Below are 14,530 nucleotides of genomic sequence, written 5' to 3'. Positions count from 1 at the left end.
TGTGTCGCGCGCGCGCGTGCGCGCGTGTGTGTGTGTGTGTGTTCCTGAGCATGCATGCACACATATAAGCAAATATCCATATTAGCCTATGATTGATACTTATAAAATGTACATACTATAAATATTATATAAAACTACGAGTGTTCATATCTTGGTCCTACCCTTTGTTTGTTTGTTTATTTGTTTATTTATTTTTTGAGACAGGGTCTGACTGTTCTGTAACTCACTATGTAGATCATTCTGGCCTGGAATTCACAGAGATCCTCCTGCCTCTGCCTCCCAATTGCTGGATTAAAGGCGTGTGCCATTATGCCTGGCTTTGTGTGTGTGTGTGTGTGTGTGTGTGTCTGTGTGTGTGTGCCTGTGTGTGCATGCGCATGCATGCTAGGGTGCATGTGTGACCCCACCACCATTGCAATTGTTTAGTTCTGTTGTTGAGACAGGGTCTCTCTCTGGGCAGCCTAGGTTGGCCTTGAACTTGTGACCCTCTCTCTTCAGCCTCCCCAGTATTAGGTTACTGGAGCCCAGCACCAAATTTAACTCTCTAGTTATTTAAAGGCGGTGCACAGAGCTAGGCAGGAGCATCCTCCTGCCTTGACCGATCTGCCTTCCTAATGACCGAGAACACCATTTCACTCTGGATCTCTCGATTCCTTGTCCTGTGGCCAGACTGTGCTGAGGTGGGATCAGGGAGCTCCTCCCGGCCAGCCAGCCACCACCTCTGTCAGCTCTCCTGGCTCTGTCCACCACTGTAGGGATGGTCTCATGAGTACACGTCTCATGAGTACACAGCCAGTCTGCCCACTCTGGATCTGTCTATAGCCAGTGTTGTTTCACGCATTCTTTCTTTTTTTTTTTTAATTTATTTATTTATTGTATATGAGTACTTTATCTGCAGAAGAGGGCATCTGATCACATTACAGATGGTTGTGAGTCACCATGTGGTTGCTGGGGATTGAACTCAGGACCTTTGGAAGAGCAAGTGGTGCTCTTAACCACTGAGCCATCTCTCCAGCCCCAGCTTCATGCTTTCTCTCACCAGCACATCCGCTGTCCCGCTGCCTAACTGCCAGGGCCTCGCCTGGGACATCCGATTCCGATGCAGACTCAGAATCCAGCCTTGCTGTACTCAACTCCCAACCTGGACTCCCCGACAGGGTTCCCATCTCACCTCTGTCAGCTAGAAGCTGCAGGTCATTTGAAAGCCTGCCTTTCTACCCTCACCTCATTCCCCAGGTCATCATCACTAAGGTCAAGCCCACGCGTCCTCCATCACTACCTCACGTAAGGGCCAGGGGCCATCGCTCCTTATCTGGGTACTCGCAGAGGTGATCTTCCTGCATTTACTGCCTCCATTTCACTCTTTACATCCCCTCCGTGGGAACCAGAGGGCTAGAGATCATGGAGGCTCTGACTGGCTTTTTGTTTTTGTTTGTTTGTTTGTTTGTTTGTTTGTTTGTTTTTCGAGACAGGGTTTCTCTGTGTAGTAGCCCTGGCTGTCCCGGAACTCACTCTGTAGACCAGGCTGGCCTTGAACTCAGAGTACCTCCCTGAGTTTATAGGTGTGCGACACCACGCCCCAGCTTGGACTGGCTTGTAAAACAGCAAGCTGGACCACTAACTGAAAGTCAAAAACAAGCAAGCCGCCAGTGTGTGCGTGGGTGCGTGAGTGCGTTTCTTGGGTCTTAAAGGCCAGCACCAACATTTGCCAGCTCCTGCTGCTGTTTCTGATTCCTTGAGAGAGCACCTCACACAAAGCTCCAGGAAGCACTTCTTTCCTTAGCTTGGTCCCCTGCTGGCAGCTTCCGTAGGACAGGTTTCCAGATCCAGAATATCTCTGCTCACAAGGCTCTCCGAGGCTGGGACAAAAATGAAGATAAGACCGCCCCTCCCCCACCCCACCCCGTGCCCTCCCCCCACGCCCTCCCCCCACGCCCTCCCCCTTTGAGCAGCAGGCTCAGAGCCCAGTCCAGGCTGCTACCCTGGGACAGAGAGGTGCAAACCAGCCCTCAGAAGGGACAGAAGGGACTTCTGCAGGCCCTGGGGTCTAGCCGTCATCTGAGCTCTTGGCCAGGTCCTTCCCATGCCAAGTTGGTGGCCTTAGGCTTCCATTTTGGTGGCGGAAGGGAACCATGGGCGTGATGTCTATATTTCACTTCTACAAACCGTGTCTGATTCTCAGCATTGTTACCTAAAGATGAAATAGTAAGTCCTCTTTCCAGCTCCCGTGGGAATTTACAGAGCCGTGTACTCCTGCTCTGTGTCTGTGGTCTGTGACAAAGTGGCATATACTCCTGAGGAGTCTGGACAGTGACTTAGTCTCTGGAGGAAGTAAAGGTCTGTGTGTGTGTGTGTGTGTGTGTGTGTGTGAGAGAGAGAGAGAGAGAGAGAGAGAGAGAGAGAGAGAGAGAGAGAGAGAGAGAGAGAGAGAGAGAAACCTCCACCCACAGTTCCACAAACAGGGGACCAAGCATTCAAACAGATGAGCCTATAGAGGCTATTTAATTAATTAATTAGCTAATTAATTCATTAATTTAGTATATAGTGCTCTGCCTGCATGTACACCTGCAGGACAGAAGAGGGCACCAGATCTCATTATAGATGGCTGTGAGCCACCATGTGGTTGCTGGGAATTGAACTCAGGACCTCTGGAAGAGCAGTCAGTGCTCTTAACCTCTGAGCCATCTCTCCAGCCCCGAGGCTATTTTATTTGAAACTGCCACAGGCAGGGAGCAGACCCATGTTTCTGAGGGGACAGTGAAGTGTCTGGTGGCCATGTCAGTGGTAGAGGGCCATGTGCGTGACCTCTATGCTTCTGATCTGGGTTCTGGATGCTGGGCCGGGGTCCCAATTTGGATGCTGTCACCACACGAAGGCGATGCTTAGCATAGCATCTGACCCAGGCAGCTGTGAGGTACGTGGATATTCTCTGCTTGATTCTTTATCCCCCTTTCGGGAGGGCACTATGTTACAAATCTCACTCCCAAGGTGATGGGCTTAGACTTGCGGGGGGCCTTTGAGAGGGCTGAGGTCATGAGGGTGGATTCAGATGAACGGGATTGGATAGGCCTATCAAAAATCTCCCAAGGACGTACTCCTGCTGCAAGCGTTCTGTGAGAATACAGCAGGGAGATGGCTCTGAGGAAAGTGTGCTCTTGGCAGCCTTGGGGCTACTGGGTCTATCTTGATCCTGGGTTCTAGAACCTTGAGTTTCTTCAGATGGAATCCAGGACCTTAACACATTCCAGGCAAGTACTCACTACGCCTGAGTGACAGCTCCATCTTCCTCTCTTTTCTCTTCTTAGGTTTTTGTTGTTGTTGTTGTTGTTGTTGTTTTTGGTTTTTGGAGACAGGGTTATCTTTTTTTTTTTTTTTTTTAAAGGTTTATTTATTTATTATGTGTACAGCGCTCTGCCTGCACACACACTGCAGGCCAGAAGAGGACATCAGATCATATTATAGATGGTTGTGAGCCACCATGTAGTTGCTGGGAATTGAACTCAGGACCTCTGGAGGAGCAATCAGTGCTCTTAACCTCGGAGCCACCTCTCCAGTACCTCTTTTCGGTCTCAACATAGGGCCTCTCAATGTTGCTCAGGCGGGCCTTAAACTGACCACCCCCTCTTTCTTCACATTCTCGGGGTAGCTGGACCCCAGGCCTACACTACCAGGCCAGGCTCAGGTTCCATGGTGATCCTTTGGGGGTACAGAAGCTGGTTCAAAGCTCCAGCCTCCCAGCTGCAGCACAGGATTTTATCTCCTCCTTGGGATCGAACAGAGTTCCTGGGGAGCTGGCATCAGCCTTCCCAGGCAGCCTCCCTCCTCCGTCCCTCCACATCCTATACCATTGTCGGTGCGAGGGAGCCCATAGCTATTGCGCTTGCTCCCATGGGCCCAAACCCGTGCACACAGGTGCGTGTGTGTGTGTGTGTGTGTGTGTGTGTGTGTGTGTGTGTGTGTGTGTGTATGCACACGTGAACATGTATGCACATCTAGGGTCTTCCTCAATTCCTCTCCAGTGTTTCTTTCTTTTTTGGCTTTTCAAGACAGGGTCTCTTTGTGTAGCTCTGGCTGTCCTGGACTCACTTTGTAGACCAGGCTGGCCTCAAACTCACAGCGATCTGCCTGCCTCTGCCTCTGGAGTGCTGGGATTAAAGGCATGTGCCACCACGCCCAGCACGAGACAGGGTTTCTCTTGCAGTCCTGGTTGGCTCCAGTGTATTTTTTGAGGTGCAGTCTTTCACTGAACCCAGGGCTCAGTTAGGCTGGCTGGCTGGCTAACTCAAGGGATCTGCCCATCTCCACTTCCCCAGTGCTGGGATTGCAGGCATCCATCCCTGTGCCTGGCTTTTCACATGGGTGCCGGGGATCTGAATTCGGGTTCTTGAACTTAGGCAGCAAAGCATTTTGCTGACTGAGCCATCTGCTCAGCCCCTAGGTCCTTGGCTTTTGAACACAGCGCTATTGTGTCATGTGACTCACCCATATTTTTTAGGGTATGACAATCCTAATCACTGCCCTCCCCGGGCCACCCCAAGCCCTGCCCCTCAGTCACCTTCCAATAGTGTCCCGTCCCCCCCTGTGCCCCCCCATTCATTTTATGCCGATTCCCTGAGGCTAGCCACGCTGGCTGCCAATCCACAGAGAGCTAACCTCTGAAAAATGATGGCGAGCCCTTGTCCCTGTGACATTAATTCTCCTGTTACTAAGGCCTTTCCCTCAGGGTGGGCGTGGGGGGGGGGGGGGGGGGGAGGGGGGGCCAGGTGACTGATCACACCTGCTTGGCCTCTTGAGACTTGACCGGTGGGAGGGCATCGACAGAATTTCCCTGGTGAAATGCGGCATGGAGATTAATGGCCCTGAGCTGTGTGAAGCTCTGGGTGCTGTTAGGCTTGAGTCAACTGGACCCAGGTGCCCCGGGGCCCTAGGATCTGGAGCCACCACCCACCCCACCCCCACCCCCTACCCCACCCCCCCACCTCCCCCCATCCCACCCCCCCCTCCACCCAATCCCTTCCTTCCTGGATCAGAGCTGCATCCAGGGTCTTTGCCTTTGCTTGCATCTAAGAGTCCCTAAGAAATGGTAACTCTGAGCATCATGCCTGAGAAACCTCCAACACAAATAATTTTCAATTTGCCTGGGAGTTTCAATCGTACAATCCAATGTTAAATAATAGATTAGATGCCTCAGGGAGAGAAACAGGATTTAAGAAGAAATAAATAAAAGGCAAAGCAAAAAAGAAAAAAGAAAGAAAATCCATGTGTGGGTTTGCAGAGTAGCTCTCACCTCCCTGCTTCTGCGCTTGGCCTGGGTTTGGTCACCCTGCTTCTTCCCACAGTGTTGGGACAAGCAGGTCTCTGGAGCTGTGTGACTGTCACCCACACACACCTCTGAGAGCAGATGGGGCTCTCTTCCAGATGCCGGACTGACTTATGCTCTCCCCTGTACCCCTCTTCTGGGGCTCCCCACGGCAAGGAGAAGCCTTAGCTGGTAGCCTTGGCAACTACCCCTTGACCAGGCTGCTGGACTGACCACACAGACTTTCCTGGGCAATCTTAAGCCATGGGCAGAGAGCTGCAGGTTGGCACAGTGATGGGCAGGCAGCAGGCAGGCTCTGATGGCATTGGGTGAGATCCACAAGAAGGAATGTTTATGGGATAGGACCTCAACTGTGCTCATTTCTGTCCATCCCGGGCCACTCTTCCCTGTCAATCCAAGAGAAGGTTCTGGATTCCTATCTCCCACCTACCTCTCTCTGTACTTCTCAGCCCTCTCTCCAGCCTGGCCTGGCTTGGATTGATCTCTCTTGGTCCCTTCTCCCTCCCTTCTCCTCCTCTTCCTCTGCTTTCCCTTGCCGCTCCTGGCCTCACTTCCTTAATTATTCACTTTTCAAGGCAGGGTCTGTCCTGTAGCCCATGCTGGCTTGGAGCTTGCTTGTAGCCAAGGATGGCTTTGAACTCCCCATCGGTCATCCGGCCTCTGCCTCTGGAGCTCAGGCATGGACTAAGGCCACTCAAGGACCTGTCCTTATCTTCCCTGTCACACTTGTTGTGGGGTCGCAGCTCGGATTCCCCCATGCTACCTTCCAGCAGCAGCAGCAGCAGCAGCAGCAGCAGCAGCAGCAGCAGCAGCAACAGCAAGAGACATTCATCAGATACTTGAGGCAACCACTTGACAGTGTCTGCAATTGTGGTTCCCTGCAAGGCTTGCTTGTCTTTCCCTGGCTCCAGAGGTCACTGGATTCCTAACTCACAAACCATCCCCCCCGCAACGGAGCAGCTGAGTCTTCTAAAGGTTAAAGACTGGACACCAGGCCCTAACCCTGCCTGGTGCTGAAACCCGAGACAGCCCTTTCGAAGCTATGTGGCCTCTGGCGGATTGTTTAACCTCTCTGTGTCTCAAGGCCCTTATCTGTGAAATCCCAGGGGAGGATATAATTGCCCCGTACCTATCTCACAGGGTGGTAACGGCAAGTAAGTTAGGCAGTATACTCATGAACTATGCAGAGCAGGACAGAGTAAGCCTGCAAATGCCATGAGTGAGTGTGTGTGCGCGCGCACATGCGCGTGTACTGGGGCTTGAACCAAAGGCCTCAAGCATGTTGACAAATGCTTTAACAGGAACCCACATTCCCAGCTCCTCACTGGAGAGTTTAGGATGGTGTGACCAATATCTCCAGTTAAAAAAACCCATTTATTACATTTATTTGTTTACTTTGCGTGCGTGCGTGTGTGTGTGTGTGTGTGTGTGTGTGTGTGTGTGCCAGAGACAGAGATCACAAGACAACTTTTAAGAGTCAGTTCACTCCTTGCACCCTGTGGGTCCAGGCCAGACTTAGTGGCAAGTGCCTTTGCCTCCTGGAACTCACTTTGTAGACCAGGCTGGCCTCGAACTCACAGAGATCCACCTGCCTCTGCCTCCCGAGTGCTGGGATTAAAGGCGTGCGCCACCACGGCTCCTCAATCGTGCTCATTTCTGTCCACCCTGGGGCCCAGAGGCCGGGGCCCGGCTCCTCCGGAGCTGTTTTGCCAGCCCCAGTGACACTGTTTTCTGAGACAGTGACTCACTCTGCTGCCCAAGTTGATCTTATAACTCACTATGTAGCTTAGGTTGCCCTGGGACTCAAAGCATCTCTCTTGCCTCAGTCTCTTGGGAAGCTTGAACTCACGTGTGAACCACCGCACGTGTGAACCACCGCGCGTGTGAACCACCGCACGTGTGAACCACCGCGCGTGTGAACCACCGCAGGTGTGAACCACCGCGCGTGTGAACCACCGCACGTGTGAACCACCGCATGTGACCGTCCTTATTTTCTTTCTTTCTTTCTTTTTTTTTTTTTTTCTTTTCCTTGTTTTCTTATTACTTCAAGAGCCAAGCACAGAGAGGACAGTTGGTGTGGGTTTAAATGACAGCTCCAGCCAGGCGCGGTAGCACAAGCCTTTAATCCCAGCACTGGTGAGGCAGAGGCAGGAGGATCGCTGTGAGTTCCAGGTCAGCCTGGAACTGCAAAATGAGTTTTAGGACAGCCAGGGCTACACAGAGAAACCCTGTCCTGAAAACAAAACAAAAACCCCAAACCAACCAACCAACCAACCAAGCAAGCAAACAACCAAACAGAATGACAGCTCCAAGTAGGAAAAAGAACTTGGTCAGTCCCTGATAGTGCATAATTCTGATTCCAATACCACAGGGGTGGAGGCAGGAGGATTGTGAGCCAGGCCAGCCTGGGCTATTGAGTGCATTCAAGGCCAATTGAGGCTATGGTAGCAAGGCGCTGCCTCCAATGACAGAAAGAGGAAAAGACGGAAGGCAGGGAGGGTGGGATTCAAGACGCCCTCTGGAGGCAAGACAAACCGTGGCATGCTGGGTGGCTGCAGGGGTGGCGGGCTGAAGGGCAAGGCTCAAGGGGAGCGGTTGAGCTGAGGCATCCTCTAGACGTGCTTCTGCAGACGTGGGGGCAGGCAACTGGCTGAGGTGGGCGGAGAGCCGCTAGAGGTGTGAATTGGGCCCCCTGCAGAGGGGTTGAGCAATCTCTCCTCCAGGGTTTGCTCTGGCAGGGGAAGGAAAGTGGTCGCAGACGGACTCAGAACACTGGCGCCAGTTGAAGAAAGCTCATCAACTGTTTAGAAAGTGGCAGCAGCAGGGTGTAGGGGTGGGGATGGGGTGTGGGGGGGTAGGGGTCGGGGCAGATGGGAAGATAGTTTCAGAGGAGGAGAGGCAGCGGGTTTGAGATAGGGACTTTCTATCTCACATTCACAACCAAAGCCGAAGCCCCCTCAGTGTTGGGATTACACGTCAGGCACCATCATGTCTTGTTTTGTTTTGTTTTGTTTTGTTTTTATTTCGTGTGTGTGTTCTGTTGATGGGAAAGTCCAAGGACTGTGCTTGGGTGATGTCTTGGAGGAGGAGGAGGAGACAGAGAGATGGGGTGGGGTGGGGTGGGTGTTGGGAGGAAAACAGGACCCAACAGAAAGTACCTACATTGGCGAGGTGGTGGGGCCTTTCTGGGTTTTTCCATTTAATTAAAATGTAAGCCCGGAGCAGTGGCAGGTGCCTTTAATCCCAGCACTCAGGGAGGCAGAGGCAGGCGGGTTTCGGTGAATTTGAAGCCAGCCTGGTCTACAGAATCGAGTTCAGGAGAGCCAGGGGTACACAGAGAAACCGTGTCGCGAAAAACAAAACAAGCAAACAGTAAATAAATAAATAAAATGTGGGGAGAGGTGATGCTCACGAATACGTGTGTGCATGTGATCCAGCTGTGTTTGTGAGAACAGGTGCGTGTCAGTGTGAGAACAGGTCCGAGCGCACGCGCATCGTGCGGTGTGTGTGGTTTTTATGTAGGTTTCCAGCAAGGTCAGAGAAACATTCCCTTGCCTGGTGTTGGTGACCCATTATAATAAGGAGTGAGGGAAGCTGCGGTGCTGGGGAGCTTGGTACCGGGAGAGGTTGGTGCTTTTGGAACTGGTGGGTTTGAAAGCAGCCTCTACGGTCTTTCCAGAGACTCCCGTGGAAGCCGGCTGAAATCTGCCGGGGAGAGTCAGCCACCTGGCTCTGGGAATGTTGTTGCCACCTGGTGGCCCAGCTAGGGATGCTAGGCCTCTGTTCAGGAGCAGGGACCTGGCGCCACCTCCTGGTCAAGAGTGGTTTTGCACCTTTGAAATCCCTGTTGAAGAAGTGCCTTGTCCTATTGGCTCCTACCTGTATGAATTCTGAATGTCTCCCCGGGGGGTGAGGGGATTTAAGGGCCTTAGATTATACTGCCAGGCCCCAGAAGGGACCCTAGGCTTTGGGATGCCTGCTACTGTCTCTATTACAACAGTGGATTCTATATCCAGGGAAGCTCAGCCATTCAAAGACAAAGCGCCTGGTGGGGATCGTGTGTGTGTTTGTGTGTGTGTGTGTGTGTGTGTGTGTGTGTGTGCGCGCGCGCGCGCGCGCGTGTGTGCACGTGTGCGTGTGTCTATCCTAGTGAGGCCCTGTGTGATGGACCCACGCTAGAGGAGGGCATCTGAGACTGGGCCGTTATTGTCCAAACTTGATGGGCTTTCTTGAGCCCACTGACCCTTTCTATGTGTCTGGTCAGATGGTCCCACTTTAGGGAGAATGTTGGGCCAATGTAGTGGATACAGATGCTGAGGCTGACTACAGGGTGCTGCCAGAGAGAAGGTGAGACAGGACTGTCCATGGTCCTGCCCTCACACGAACCCATCATCTATCTAGCCATGGCTACAGAAGGGCATTCAGATAGACAGACAAACACGCATGCAAGCACGCATTCTCCCCCCCCCCCCCCCCCCCGCTGCCTGCTCCAAGGCTGTGAGGCCGGAGGCTGGGCCTGAATATACCTCAGTGAATTCCAGGCAGGCCATGCTTGGGGTGTCATCAAGGTGACAATTGTGATTATTGTCAGAGCCCCCGTGTCCTGTTCCTTCCTCCCTTACAAGTGGCAATAGATCCATTGCACGCAGGCCTGCCCAGCTCAGCTCAAGCGTGGGTTGCCTCTGAAAACAAAACAAAACAAAACAAACGACCCTGTTCGGGTGTCTTAGCTTTAGCCGAATCCTGACATTGTCTTGCTCTTTCCCGCCCAGGACCATCCTGATTGCCCCTGAGCTGCAGCAGACCAAGCTGCAGTGCAGGCTGCCCAGATGGGCCTCTAGGTGTCTGTCCTTTTGCTGAGAGAAGACACTAGATGCTCTGGCTGAGGCGCTGCCAAATGCACCCACAGCCGGGGACACTTTTCTGCACTGTGAGTGCAGTAGCCCAGCGCCTGCCGTCTCCGGGTTGCGGTTAGCCAGACCGCCCTTGCTTTTCCTCTCACGTGAGTCTGTCCAGAGCTGGTTCTGGCTCAAGTCAGGGTGATCTTCTAGGCATTTAAGCTTCTGGACAACCTGCCTTCAGCGCATCTCCCGAGTCCCTCGGGCTGTGCTTTTAACGCCCTCCCTATCAGATGGTCACTTCCAGCTTGAACCAGAGGGCAGCCTCGCCTCACCCTTGCTCAGGACTCCTGGATGGCTGGGCTCCAAGAGACAGAAAGCAGCCTCAGTTACTTGGTCCAGTTGTGGGAGATTCCAGGAGTTCACCATGGAGGCAAAAAATAGAGATGAACTAGCTTCAGCCAGTGCGAGAGGCCACCTGGATTCTAGCAACATCTACTGCCATCGGGCCTAGTGCTGCCTCTCCCTTGTTATTTTATTTTTTAAAAAGATTGATTGATGCCGGGCGGTGGTGGTGCCCGCCTTTAATCCCAGCACTCAGGAGGCAGAGGCAGGTGGATCGCTGTGAGTTCGAGGCCAGCCTGGTCTACAAAGTGAGTCCAGGACAGCCAAGGATACACAGAGAGACCCTGTCTCAAAAACTAAAACTTAAAAAAAAAAATTTGATTGATTGATTATGCACACAGTATTCTGCTTGGACGTACACCTGCACACCAGAAGATCACATTATAGGTGGTTGTGAGCCACCATGTGGTTGCTGGGAATTGAACTCAGAACCTTTGGAAGAGCAGCCAGTGCTCTTAACCTCTGAGCCATCTCTCCAGTCCTCTCCCTATGTATGTATGTATGTATGTATGTATGTATGTATGTATGTATGAATGTTTTTCTGAGATTGGGAGATCCTCCACCTCCCGAGTACTGGGATTAAAGGCATGCTGTCTCTTCTTAGGGAACCAACATCAGCTTCTTCGCCAGTGGGAAGGTCCTGGGGAGGACCTGTGGATTGCCCCCACAGGCATCCAGAAAGGCAGACAGAGGTCCTGGGGAGTCAGGTAAACCGACATTTGCCTCCAAAACACAGTGCTTCCCTCTCCTTATAGATATAAGTCCTCACAGCCCCAGGGGACCATTCTGGTGCCACTCTGGCTTGTGACACTTTCCAGAATCAGTTCTGGCTTTAGGAGAGATTTCATGTACCGCTCTGCCTTCCCCTCCCCCAAAGATGGTTCCTCAAGGGTGTGTAATCTGTCAGCCTTGAGGTGTTCAGCCGGGTGAACAAACAGGGCTGAGGTCAGGGTCAGGGATGTGCGCATTATAGCTTTAGCCAGCTTAGGCTAGATGCCCTGGAAGCTGGGGGCACCCTCCCTCTCCACTGTGAGAATCACACGAACTGACTGCTGTGCCCAGTGCCTCGTGGGCCCCATAGCAGCCATAATGGGCAGTGAGCTTGCCCCTGTCCCAGCAGTCCTGAGAGGGCCCACTGCTAGCTGTGACAAAAGGGACTCCATTCCCTCAGTGAGGACAGGTATGTCTTTTCCCCACAGCAGAGTCCACGGATGGTCTGGCTGATTGTCTGGCGGAAAGAGAAAGAACAAACAAATAAACAAAACAAAATTTAAAAACCAAACAAAACCAATCAACCAAACAAACAAAAGCCGAAAACCCCAAACTGGAGCTACATAGCAAGATTTCATCTCAACACAACAAAAGCAGGACGTGGAGATGTGGCTCAGGGGCTAAGAGCTCACCCAGCTTGCTCTTGCAGTTCTGAGTTCGGTTGTCTGCACCTACAGGGAGGCTCACCACCGCCTGCAACTCCAGCTCTGGGGGGAATCCGACTCCTCCGGCCCCGCAGACATCTGCACCCGTGTGCACATATTCTCATATAATTAATAGTAACCCCAAAGCAGAGTGGCAAGGTCCCTGTCATCTCATAGCCTGACATGGAGTAGACACACCCCTGCTCTGAAAACCATGTGCTTTATTCAGACCTTCCCCTGGGTCATAGAAAAGCAGCAAACCACGTGGTTTGGTACAAGGCAAAGGATAACAGGATGCAGGACATCCCTTACGGCTGGGGGCGGGAGGGCCCTCTCCTGGGCTTCAGGCTTCCCTGGTCAGCATAGCTCAGCTGAGTTCTTAGAGCATCCATCTGAGTACTCAGTATCAAGCTCACCAACCCAACGAGGGTGTGGGACAAAGGGTCATGGTCCAGCGGTCCCCTGTTGGCCACCTCGGGCCACAGCTACAAGGCCTCATAGCCTCACAACCCTGTGCTTGGGCTAGCTCAACTCCTGTTGGGTGCATAAGCACAGGTGAGTGGGCGGACATAGCCCGGCCCTGACCAGCAGGCCCCGCCCTCAGTATAGGTCCGAGAAAGGCTTGGAGTAGTTGAACATCAGGTAGTCCATGTAATAGAAGTCGTAGGTGCGCTGCCGCTGCAGGGAGGAGAGCTGAGCGAAGTACTGATGGGTGATCCTCGACGTGGTCCGCGCTTCCTGAGAGTGCCTGTCCTTGAACCTCGGGAAAGTCAGGTTGCCAGGTGCGTGGATGAGCCGCAGGAAGAAGTTGGCGTCGTCTTCCATGCTCTCGAACTTGCCCACAAAGTCATAGTCGATGAGACAGGGGCTGCACAGGCGGCTAACGTGGTCCCAGTGGATGTCCATGCCCACGGGCCTGTGGACATCCAGGAGGTACTGGATGAATTCGGGGAACTGCACACCGGATCCAGTCCGCAGCGCCTCCCGCGAGGCGTTGGCCCTGTACCGGGCCAGGATAGCCTTGCCAAAGACGGGATGATAGTAACTGTTGGGATGCTCGAACTTGTCTCGGAAAGCAGAGACCAGCCGCTCAAAGGGTTCCCGGACAAAGAGCATCTTGGTGTAGGTACTGAGCCGGTGCACGATGCCCTGACGGTCGAACGTATCCAGGCGCTTGAGGGCGCTGCCGTAGTGCACGGTGTTGTGTTGTATATCCGCAGCGGAGGAGGCCAACCCGGCAAGCACCATAAGCACCCTTTTCCAGTTGGAGCAGCCTGCCTTGGGCACCTCGCAGTACAGCACCCGGTGGCGGTCCTCCACGAAGATGCGGGACACGTGGCGGGGAGTGACCGCTCTGCGGCTGCTGCTGGCCCTGTACTTGGCACAGGCTTCCTGCATCACGCGCTTGCGCTCCTGCTGGGTCTGCTGCAGGCTGACCCAACGACTGTCCACGGTGCGGGGTCTTGGCTGGACAAAGGTCTCAGTCGAGTTCCTGCCTCCGCGGATGGTTCCTGCAGTCGGCGGCATCTTTTTGATGAGCAGTCTCCGCCTGCGCTGCCGGAGTCGCAAATGAGAAGCAGCCGTCTTCAGGTGAGCTCGAGGCTGGTCAGGCACCTGCAGTTGGAGGCCTCTTGGGAACCCGCTGGGTGAATCTCGTGTGACCCTTTCCGTGGGTGTCCTCAAGTCGCTACCCTGGGACGAGAACACAAGTGGCTAGGGTGTTTTTTTTTAGGACAACCGGGCTTGGGGGGGGGGCACATCATCTTGGCTCTCCATATGGCGGGATGGGGCCGGGGCGGGGGGGAGGTGTCTATCCACTCTCTTAAATTTCCCTCCAGGCAAGGGAAGTTGAGGCCGACTAATGAGCCTCCTCTGTTCTAAGATCTGCTGTCCATACAGTATTGCGGAAATGTGGGACCTGAACGGCAAATATAATTGCTACCACAAGGTGGCGCAGTCCCCCCAGGAACCTCGCCTTGGCCATAGCGGGCGGTGGGAGCCCGTGGCCTGCAGGAAGGAGGCTGGGTCAGCTTTACTGTGCCTCTTAGCACAGTCCAAAGAAGCCATGTAACCGAGAAGGGAAATTCACGGATCCAAAGCCCAGGGTTTTGATCCCAAAGGCTCCTGGAAAGGACCTGACACATTTTTCTTCCTATGAATGGATTCGCCTTTCTCACCCTCCCCAGCTCCCCCCCCCCCCGCCCCCGCCCCGTGGCATCTGTGATTTATGGGGTACTTTGAACTTACATGCTGGGGCTGTTGAGGCCTGATGCTGAATTTTATGCCTGGAAAGCAACAGAGGAGAGAGAAGCGTTAAACAGTGGAAGTGTTGAGAGAACCACATGCCGGCACAGCCCAACAGCCATTAAGTCACAAAGTGCCCATTAGATAGCCCTGTCCAGGCGGGGGTGGGTGAGGGTGGGTGGTGGTGGTGGCGGCCGCGGCGCCGCACGCCTTTAATCCGCACTCAAGGGAGGCAGAGGTTACGCGGAATCTCTGTGAGTTCGAGGCCAGCCTGCTCTACAAAGTTAGTTCAGGACAACCAAGGCTAC

The 14,530-nt window shown here is 53.4% G+C and overlaps 1 protein-coding gene across 1 annotated transcript; it reads right to left on the bottom strand.

Annotated features, from left to right (window-relative positions):
• Positions 1–12,315: 12,315 nt before the first annotated feature.
• Chst8 (carbohydrate sulfotransferase 8) lies at positions 12,316–13,962 on the bottom strand. The gene is made up of 2 exons (XM_051161807.1): positions 13,876–13,962; positions 12,316–13,670 (listed from the first exon to the last, which is right to left on the bottom strand). Exons 1-2 carry the CDS (start codon positions 13,960–13,962, stop codon positions 12,579–12,581), a joined length of 1,179 nt encoding a protein of 392 aa, XP_051017764.1. The 3' UTR covers positions 12,316–12,578.
• Between the last annotated feature and the right edge of the window lie 568 nt (positions 13,963–14,530).

Source organism: Acomys russatus, chromosome 19 (assembly GCF_903995435.1).
Source record: "Acomys russatus chromosome 19, mAcoRus1.1, whole genome shotgun sequence".
In the NCBI taxonomy this organism is placed as follows: domain Eukaryota; kingdom Metazoa; phylum Chordata; class Mammalia; order Rodentia; family Muridae; genus Acomys; species Acomys russatus.
The sequence above is the reverse complement of the archived record's forward strand: the minus strand, read 5'-3'. Positions and strand labels throughout refer to the sequence as shown.